At 47.7% G+C, this 10,594-nt stretch overlaps 1 protein-coding gene across 1 annotated transcript in view; it reads right to left on the bottom strand.

Moving 5' to 3' along the window:
* Nucleotides 1-712: 712 nt before the first annotated feature.
* LOC144752236 (mitochondrial ornithine transporter 1-like) overlaps nt 713-10,594 on the bottom strand; it is a 196,785-nt gene continuing 186,903 nt past the window's right edge. Inside the window, exon 7 of the mRNA XM_078640234.1 lies at nt 713-1,410. Within this exon, the coding sequence (XP_078496360.1) occupies nt 1,283-1,410 (128 nt within the window). The 3' untranslated portion in view covers nt 713-1,282. The remainder of the gene's footprint in view (nt 1,411-10,594) is intronic.

Here is a 10,594-nt window from a genome sequence, read left to right as displayed (position 1 = left end):
GGTTTCTATTAATTCATTTAGTCCAGTAATGTGATACAAGGAAGTAACAACAACCGTAGAGAGATTCAGTAAGACCAAGGCGGCAGGCCTGCCCTGATCAAGGATCACTCCGAGTTCATTTTAGCTGCCAATAATGCCGATTCAGTACTATGATGAGATCTGAATATGGACTGAGCAGGAACAAAAAGAATAAGGTCTACCACATATTTGGACACATGCATATTGATAGAGATCAGTGATAGAGAGTGCCCCCTCCTTTTAGGGCTGCTGCACAGCTGATGTTCACCAGGATTACCTTTGGAGAAATCCAGGATTGTCTCACAGTTGGTGCCCCCTCACCATGGTGCACATCAGGAGTTGTACCTGAGATTACTAAGGCAAAGCAGTCAGTCTATATATATTTTGGGAATGGAGAGCTAGAAACAGGCCTACTCTCCATGCAAAGCTCCAGCAGGAAAGCCAGGAGTGTTTGATGGGGACTCTCAGAGCCAGGGTCTTCAAGTCTCTCCCTCTGCAAAGTTTCATTGGGCTACTGCCACTAGACGTAGGGGTTGCCTGCAACCCGGGACTCCCAGCTTGTGAAGTTACCTGGCCCAGTCGAGGATTCGGCACTCAGAGTTAAAGGGGTATTTTCTCTATCTATGTGAGGGCATTTGGAAAGTAAGAGATGGAGGAGTCACAGAGAGAGAGAGAGAGCTTTTTGCAATACAAGATCTATTTTATACAAGGTTTGGGAATGGTCATTCTTTGGCAAGTCAATTAATGCATCAAACCCCTCAAAAACAAACCCTTCATCGACTTTTGAGTTTCAACATGTTTAATGATAGGACAGCAGGACCACCATAAGAAGGAGCCTCTGCTTCTCTTCAATAGCTCTGAGAGACAAATGGACATTCTTCTGCAGAGTAGATCTGCCTTTTCGCCACCATATGCCTCAGTCAGAAAAAGCATAGGTTCCACGTAGGCAGAAAGTCTGCAATAAATCCAAGGAGCGCGCTTTTGCTGGGCTCTGCCAAAGTCTTGTTGGAACCATCCTCTGGTATTAGTGCGCAAACAACCAATGCTTCTTAAGTAAGAGGTGGCGGTACAATGACTATTGTGCCCCTGGTGGTCAGAAACTCCCCGGCTCTTCATCCTGGTGTGGCACAGACGGGTAAGATGGCTGCTCTGAATCAGCCACAGAGTTCAGATATCTACTCTGCCCCACAGTCTGTGGTAAACTGCTCCAAGCTCTTTTAAAAGGCTTTATTTCTTGCACTATGGTTCCCACAGCCTTAGGACCTCAACTGGTGTTAGAGGCCTGGTTCATTAATGCTTTTCTGGTCATTTCATAGGCCAGAAAGAGAGCACCATTAGACGGAAACGCTCGGATCACAGTCGGTGTCAGCCCAGAGTACAGAGCAAGGAAACCTGCAATAGAAATTTGAAACTAGGTTAAGTGAAGTAGCATAAGCAGATCTTATAAAGGTCACTTCAAATGGGCTTTACCTAGGAATGTTTTTAGACAGTCTTAAATGTTTAAGACCTAAAGCAAAGTGAAAAACTAAAGTAAATACTTGTAAGATTCCACAGTTTTACAGAAGAAACCCTATGTGACCATCACCTTGTTCTAACCAAGTCCTAAATATGGTTCAATCTAAGCTGTAGTGTAGTTCCTATATTCCCAATAGGCTCTGCGCATTGGAATAATATATCCTATAGATATGATGTAAGACTTAGGTCAGTAGGTCTCTATCGAATATACTAAACTTATTTGTGAGTGCCAGCTAGCTCAGAGATCACTAGAAACTTTCTCGAATACACAAGAAGGGATTTGTTTCTGACAACCGCATAGACATGACAACTTTGTTTCCCTAGGACTGGAATAACTATCTTCAGAGTTGTGGAAACAATAGATAAGTATTTCACTCACTCAATCGTGCATGCTTCGTTTCTACAGAGTTGCAGAGAAATAGTGAGACGGGCGTTTTCAATAAAAGGGTTTATTGAACAGTCTTCTTTCTCATGCAAGAGAGGTGAACTGCTACAATCGTTAGGCAGACTGCAAAGTATAATGCATACAGCGTAAACAGTAATATGAAATAATACTGTAAGAGCATTGTATGGTTTCTAAGCCATATAAAAATACATACATAAATAACATAGGCTAAAATACTCAACTGGTGCTTCTAAAATACGCCTACCCCAAGGTACCCAACCTAAGTCTAGTACGAGGAAAGTAGTAAGTATGGTCTTTAGCATAGGTTTAGTTTTGCCATGAATCTACCAAAGGTTTGATTTCCCAACACCCCACAAGGGGAGTCAGAAACACTAGAGCTGGATTTCTCTCTGCAGATGAGGGCAGCTTCCTGATCAGTGGGTCAGCTGGAGAGTCGGCTTCCTTCGGCACTTGCTGTAGCGAGCTGCGTCGGGCAAGTAAGTCGTCAAACTGTACCGAACCACCGTGCTTTGCCATAGCAAGTGAAGGTATATTTATACTTTTGAAGGGGTTTAGGAATGCCACTATTGACGTAAAGTCGGGCATATGAACGCCATGAATGAACCCCTAGGGAATAGTTCTTCATTGTAAAGTAACACAGTTCTTGGAGAAACCAATATTCCAGCCAGGGGAAGTCCCTAACAGCTTAAGCTACTTTCCAAGGAATTGTTGTGACGTTTGGTGAATGGATGGAAGTAGCCATGCCTGTATTTGGGTAGCATGGGCTATGCCTAAATAAGGGCTTGATTTCTATGCCTATATAAGGGCAACATGAATTGTACCTATATAAAAGGCATGCAACGGGAAATTCCATTCGGAATCTAAAACGCCATATAAAAAAAGCTCATGTGAAAAATATGCCCACACTTTCCTTTGTCATTACTTATTAAATAAAAAATGAGGGAACATTCAGAAGCCTTGTATGAAAAGGGCACCCTTATAGCTTCTATATCAGTTACCAAGGAAATGAAATGTGGTGGTGCTAAACAGTCCAAAAATACTTATGAGGAAGTGCTACCACCTGTACATAAATCAGAAACTTTGTCAGATTGGTCTAGAGCTTTCAGGATTGTGGTAACACACCATGCCGCTAGGTCAAACGACAACTAAACAATTTGGAGAATTTTTTTTCTGCCCATCAATCTTGGACCACTTATAAACCATTTCTAAACAATATAAAGTACAATAATCCGCAGGGATAAATATTTATAAATCAAGGAAGTAAACAGGATAAGGCATGCCAGCCACTATACCCAAAGATCGGCTCAGGTCAGGCTTTTAGAGGTTGCAAAGAACCACAGTTACATCCAGGGATCTGTCTGTAAATGCTGGAATCATGATTCTACCATTAGCTAAGAGAATGAACAAGTTGTGCTTTTCTGGGAGTGTCGGCAGGAGAAACCCTCCTCCCTCCAAACCCACTGCTACACAGCTTATGCCTACAAACACCACCTGAATAAACCACAGTAATCCAGGAACAATGGCCTCTGGGCAGAGGATACCAATGACCGGATAACTAGCAACGCACACAAACCTGCCTGCTAAAAACCAAACATGGCATATCACCACAAGAACCCAATACCAACCATCAAGCACACTGGTTATGATTTTAGCCTGGTTTGTAGCTGGGAGGTGCTGCATGTCTCACAATCAGTCGTGCACCATTAATGCCTCTCTAAAGCCGGACATTCTAGAGGAAGCTGCGATACCAACTGTCCAACAGCAAAGGCGTGGCCCAAAGTGGATCACTATTCAGGGGACGGATCCAAAACTGAATCTACGACTGAAGGGCTGAAAAAGAAAAGAATCAGTACTTTGAAATAGGAAAGTCAAGGTCCTGGCCTGATTCTAGTAAAGATACTGCTGCAGGACCTACAGGGGCTGTCCAACAACACTGAGCTTAAGACATTTTATAAGGAAGCGCGCGTCATAAAACAAATCTTGATTAAGGACTGTAGATGATCCAGTCATTCTTTGAAGTTTAAATCAGAGTTTGAAATGACTCAACTGTGACACAATACATGACCTGTTGTACAATATATTGGCGAGTTACCTTTATACTGGTAACCAGCCCTGGCTTGAGAGCAAGTGTTTGGAGCTTTGGCCCTGTGATTTAGGACCAGGCACAATCACTGAAAGCAACAAAAAAACAGCCCAGTGCAAACAACATTTGTGCTGTGGCACTTGATTTATATAAACGCTCCCCCCCCCCCCCACACACACAAAATGGGAGATAAGATGCACAAAAAGTAAAGATGTGTGCATTTGTATCCCTTACAGCCCTGGTCCGTGCAAATACATACCAGAGCACAATGTGTAGTCCACTCCTAATGGACACTAGTAAATCCCAACAATCCAATCCCGCATTACATCCAGAAAATATAAGACAGTCAGATGTACATAAAGAGATATAGTTATCAAGAAACCCTTTAAAACTCAAATGTCTGACAAACCTTAAAAGTATCCACTGTCAGTACTAAAATAAGCCAAAGACTCAACAGCAACCATAGAAAAACAAGCAAAGGCAATAGTTTTTGCCTAGGTGCGGTCTGTTAGCTTTGGAGGAGTGGAATGGAATGGAATGGAGTGGAGTGTCTGTGTGGCGTTATGTAGTGAGGTGTGCAGTGGCATTGTAAGGCAAGGAGTGTAAGGTGTGGAGTGGAATGACACTGAGGTGTATGAGAACAGCAAGGACCCCCTGATTGACCAATTACAGATAATTCCTAGGTCAGGGATATAACATTTGAAAATAACAACCTAGGCAATTAACAATAAGCTTGTAAACTATAATCAAGGAGAGGCAATGAAAGAAATGACATAAAAAGTTAATGCTTTTTTATTAGTTCCGTGGAATTAGCAAATAAAGTTCAGCGTAACAGCAGCATGCAGGTCGCCGTGGTTTTATTAACGAAGGCGTCCAGCTGGAGACTAGGCCCGAGCAGGACACCTAGGTTACGGACTGAGTCTGCCGCTGTGACAGTGCCCAAGGTGGAAGAAGGCCAAAGACCCTCTGGCAGAGAGCGAGGCATACGATCTGCCGAACAATAGAGAACTTCAGTTTTTGCCCCGTTAAACTGTAACGAGTTCTGACGCAACCAATCCGCGGCTGCCGACATACAGTGGTGAAAGGATTCTAGGGAGACTGCATCCCTACCCTCGATGGAAATAATAAGCTGAGTGTCATCGGCATAGTTGATGACAGACATGCCGAATGACTTAATCAGACTTATTAGAGGGCGAAGGTATAAGTTGAAAAGGATCGGGCTGATTGCAGAGCCCTGCGGTACTCCCTGTCTTACATCTCTCACCACCGAACGAAACGGGGGCATAGCCACAGATTGCCGCCTGTTACAGAGGTACGATGCCAGCCAGTCCAAGGCTAAACCAGTTACCCCGGACTCCCGGAGCCTACCCAGTAGAACCGCATGGTCGACCGTGTCGAACGCGGCCGACATGTCAAGCAGCACCAAAAACGCTGCTCCTCCCATGTCGACACGCGAACGCAGGTCATCCAAAACAGCCACCAAGGCAGACTCTGTACCGTGGGCTGGCCTAAAGCCAAATTGGGCCACGTCCAACAGATCGTTGGATTCAGGGAAGCTGGACAGGACCCTAGTGACCAATTTCTCTAAGATTTTTATTGAGAAAGGCAAGAGTGAAATAGGCCTATAGTTGGTCGGACATAAAGGGTCCAAGGTGACTTTTTTTAGCAGTGGGGAAATCACCGCTAGTTTCCAGCTATCTGGGACCATGGTCGTGGTCAAAGACTGGCAGCAGATGGAATGAAGCGGAGGGAAGAGTTCTACCTGGAAAACCTTCCAAACCTTGTGTGGCAAGGGGTCTAACGGGGAGCCGGATGACACCATTCGCCAACAGACAGAAATCCTCCAGGGAAGGAGTAGGAAAACAGGTCAGCCGTGGTTGTACTGCTACCTCCATAGTCACCTCCCGAGCTACTCCGCTGACTAGTTCCAAGGGGCAGGAATCAGGGTGGCTAGACAAGTTGGGGGCAGAAAGACCCGCCAAGATGGTATTAATTTTTTCCTCAAAAGCCGAGGCTAATGAGTTGCATAGTTCCTGCGAGGCCGGGATAGCAGGTGTAACACAAGCTGGGTTGGAAAGATTTTTAACCAACTTAAACAAGGTTTGTGACTTGTTTCCAGCTTTAGCCAAAGTGGCCTCGAGAAACTTAGCTTTAGCCAACCTGATCTGAGTTTTATACTCCTGGAGGTTTTTTTTATAGACCAATCTATCTGTTTCGGAATAGTGTCTTCTCCAGACCCGTTCCGCCTGTTTACAATGAAGTCTCTGCTGAAGAAGGTCACTGGAAAACCAGGGAGTGACTTTTTGCGGTTTATCCTTCACCTTGCGCATTGGAATCATCCTGTCAAGCGATTCAAGGAGCTGATGACAGAGTTGAATGTCATTTCTTTCATTGCCTCTCCTTGATTATAGTTTACAAGCTTATTGTTAATTGCCTAGGTTATTTTCAAATGACACTGAGGTGTGGCACTGCGTGGAATAGAGTGATTCTATATAGCGTGGAATAGTATTGAGTGGAGTACCGCTGTGTGGCGCGGCATTGCGTAGTGTGAAGTGGCATTGCGTGGAGAAGCATGCCCCAAACCACTTCAATGTCTTGCCTGGGGTAGTAAGTACTATATAATTACAATTGAGTGGAGTGCCACAAAGTGAATGGCATTGAGTGGAGTAGCACTGTGTAGAGGGGCATTGTGTGGCAAGACGTGGAGTGGCATTGTATGGTGTGGACTGCTACAGAGTTGATGCTGGTTGCATTGTGTGGAGTCACATTGTGTGGCATGGAAAGGCATTGTGCAGCGTGGAGTAGTACTCTGTGGTATGGAGTGGCACTATGGGGCCTGAAGGGGCTCTCTGGGGGGTGGAGGGGCACTGTGGGGCATGCAATTGTGAGCGTTGAGTGGAACATAGCTGCATTAAGTGGAGTGAAACTGTAATGCATTGTGTGATGTGAAGAGGAACTGTGTGGCACTGACAGACTGGTGTGGAGAGGAGCTGCACTGTGCGGCACAGAGTGGAATCATGTGACATTGTGTGAGTGGAGTAGAACTGTGTGGCATGAAGAGGAATTGTGTGGCACTCTGTGGAGTGGAATTGTAAGGCATTGTGTCCTGGAGTTGAGTGGAATTGTGAGGAGAGGAACGTCATTTTGTAGAGTGGATTGTGTGTAGAGGAGTGTCATTGTGTGTAGTGGAACTGTGTGGAATGGAGTGAAATTGTGTGGCACTGTGTGGAGTGTAATTATGTGGAGTGGAAAAGAATTGTGCTGCATGGAGCGGAGTGGAATTGTGTGACCGTGTGGCGTGGAATTGTGTTGTGTGGAACTGTATAGCATTTTGTGGCATGGTGTGGAATTTAGTGGAGTGGCATTAAGTGGAAGTGTGGGGCATTGCACCGAGTGGATCTTTGTTGGACTGTGCAGCAAGGAGTGGAATTATGCGGTGTGGAACTGTGTGATATTTTGTGGAATTGAATGACTGTGTGCAGTGAAATTGTGTGGAGTAGAGTGGAATTGTCTGGAGTGGAACAGGATTGTGTGGCATTGTAGAGGACTGGTACCATGTGGCGTGGAGTGGTACCATGTGGCGTGGAGTGCAACTGTGTGGAATGGAGCGGAATTGTGTGGTGCTGAGTGAAATTGTATGGCATTGTGTGGTGGGCACACAAATCTCTGTATCCCAGTTTCTCGCCTACCTCGATTGTATTACCACTGTCACATTTCACCGCAACTGCTCAGATGGCTTTATTAAGCTTCAATGCATTCTCGGGATTAATCGCAGGTTTTCTGGATTTATAATGTGCAATTCAGCCTTTACATGCACACAATTCTCCTACCCTATGCTCACCTTACATTGCCCCACAAACCTGCCACCCTGCGAGAATCAATGCGTCCCTCGGTCACATGACAGGCCAAACGTTTTGGCCCCTTGGCAAATGCTAGCGAGTATTCATGTTCTAGTCCTGACCTTTTCAGTTTCCTAAAACGTCAGGTCGCCTCGAGGAGTTCTATCTGCAAGCAGAGTTCCAACCTGCTTTCGCTCTGCTTCTCGACAGTCAGAAGGGCTGGTCCCAGCGCCTTCCCAGCACTCCCAGTGCATGATTCTACGGATTTGGACTTCGAAGCTCTCATTCTCCTAGCTCGTGCTTGGTTTATAAAAATAAAATTCATTTTTCATCATAATGCTGTCGCCCCCGAGTGCCGAACAGGTGACACATTAAGGATCCGGGGAGACGATAAAGCTCCGCTTCCTGTGCTCGCATGGGCACAGGGTCATGCCCTCTGCCATGACTCAGCGACCCACCTCACTCTCCAGTGAACGCCAGCGCACACACTGTATGGAGGGCAGGCACCAAGAGAATTATTGCCGCGCTGCGGGCAGCGGCACACTAAAACAAGCATTGAAAATGCAACAGGTCTCGCCTTTGATTACATGAAAGCCATTTGCTTTGCTAAACGCATTGTAATGCAAAGTAAATGGCTTTAACTTAATAAAAGGTGAGACCTATTGCATTTTTAATGCTTGTTATGTACAATGGCTCTCGTGAGTCCGCGTTCGCGACTTGTCTTCGAAATATAAAGGGTTTTGTCTGCCGTCCACTTAAGGCGCACTTTTCAAGCTAACTGCCCCACCCCGGGGGACAAGAAACACTGAAGATGTCGGGAACAACTGGGAGGAGGAAGCATCTCAGCGCTTTGCTGCCCACAAGCCCAAGGGTTCAACATGCCCCTCGCCAGGCTTAAGATGCACACTCAACCCTGTGCGTTGCTTTACATGCAGCCTCTTGTGGGTTCCATTCTCACTTAGAGTACCGGAATGCAAAAAAAAAATAGGAGTGGGCGAGCAAATAACACCACCCGCAGGGCAGGGTGATAACTCTGAACACAGTCAAATACACCAACCAACCCAAGGGCAGGCTGGTCTCTTTGAAGCTTGTGAGATCCACTAACCACAGCGCAGAATGTTGAAATAAATACCATTCTAAACTCCCGATGTTGTACGCAGCCAATCTCCTAAACTTGAACAGAACAGATGTTTTCATGCAAGTATAACCACATTGTTTAGTCACGCTAATAATTATAAATGCATCCCATTCGCAACATCGCAAGAAAAGTTAAAAAAATATCGTAGCAAGCCCCACACGCCTCTAGCGTGTAATAACAATATTTTAAATAACAAAATGCAGCCCACTCGCAAGACAACAACGTATAGTAATGACAATGTATAGTAACAAGATAGCAGAGCACAATGTTGCTAGTAACAAAATGCAGCCCACATGCAAGACACCGCGCCTCAAGCGTATACTCAAAAGATGGCGTGTAATGAATGAAATGCATTCCACACGCAACATAGCGCACCTGAAGCGTATAAACAGAAGATTGCAAGAAGGAGGGGCGTGGCTAGCAGCCGATGAAGACGGTCGCAGCCTAGCGAGGCTCCCGACCCTCCGCCCAGAGATCCGCTAGTAATCCTGTCCAAGATCCGGGATCCCCGCGAAAATCGGGTAAATCCCGCGTACAACACCTGGGCCTGCTCCGGTTCGAGCAACGAGCCGGCGAATCCCCTGCAGCGGGCGTAACTAACTGTGAGGGGCCCGGGACGCCAGAGCACAAGATGGCGGCATCCACGGAAGCGGCCGCCGAGGTATAGCAGCGGCTCCGTCCCCGGTGCCCGGCTGAGCTGAAGTGGCGGAACGGTGGGTTGCCGAGGTAGAGGCCGGTATCGTCTGACACGCTGCTGGCCCCTGCCCGCGGTGCGACCGGCGGAGAGCGCAGACCGCGAGCAGTCCCAGGGAGGCTCCGCCCCACCCAGGAGATCGAAAATCTACGCCCCGGCTCTGGGGCCTGCTGTCCCAATGGGCGCGACTCCGGCCCCAAAGCCCGGCTGGACGCAGGAAGCAGGTCCATAGGAGGCCCAACGACAAGCGGTGGCCGACTAACAACCCACCGGCCCTGACTACTGGGCAAGCGACGCTGGGGGCGGGCGGCTGCTGAAAGACTCCACCTCACCCAAGAAGCTGTAACCTACGCCCCGGCTTAGGGGCCTACCTTATCGGTGAGTGCAGCTCCGACCCCGTCATTGGGCTGACCGGTTGAGACAAAACCGAAAGGAGCCGGGTTAAGAACTGAGGCCGTCTAGCGAGTCACCGGCCCCCCAAATCCGGAGCGACCAACGCAGCACCCTGCGCGCGGGCAACCCTGTGGAGGCCCTCCCCCACCAGTGGGCTGCAATTTACACCCTGGCTTTGGGGCCTAGCGTCCCTATGTGCATCGGGAGGCGACTGGAGGCCCCGCCTACCTGCCTACGCAGCGAGAATCCACAATGTCTGGCCCCTGAGGAGAAGTGAAGATTACCACGAGCAATCCCAGGGTCAGGTGACCTGTGCCTGCCGCGAGGAACAACCCAAGGGTGGCTGGGACTGTGCTGCAGCTGGAGTGGGGCCCGAGGGAGAGGATCATCTGGGGAAGATCAGCGGCCTCCACGAGTGCGGCCAAGGACCAAACTTGCCCGGCGGACTGAGCTAGTACCCCAGGGGGAGAGGCCCGGGGGGGGGGGCCCCGCTTGGGGAGGGTTCTAC

This window comes from Lissotriton helveticus, chromosome 4_2, assembly GCF_964261635.1.
Source record: "Lissotriton helveticus chromosome 4_2, aLisHel1.1, whole genome shotgun sequence".
Taxonomy (NCBI): domain Eukaryota; kingdom Metazoa; phylum Chordata; class Amphibia; order Caudata; family Salamandridae; genus Lissotriton; species Lissotriton helveticus.
Note: the sequence above shows the minus strand (reverse complement) of the source record. Positions and strands in the feature narration are given on the sequence as shown.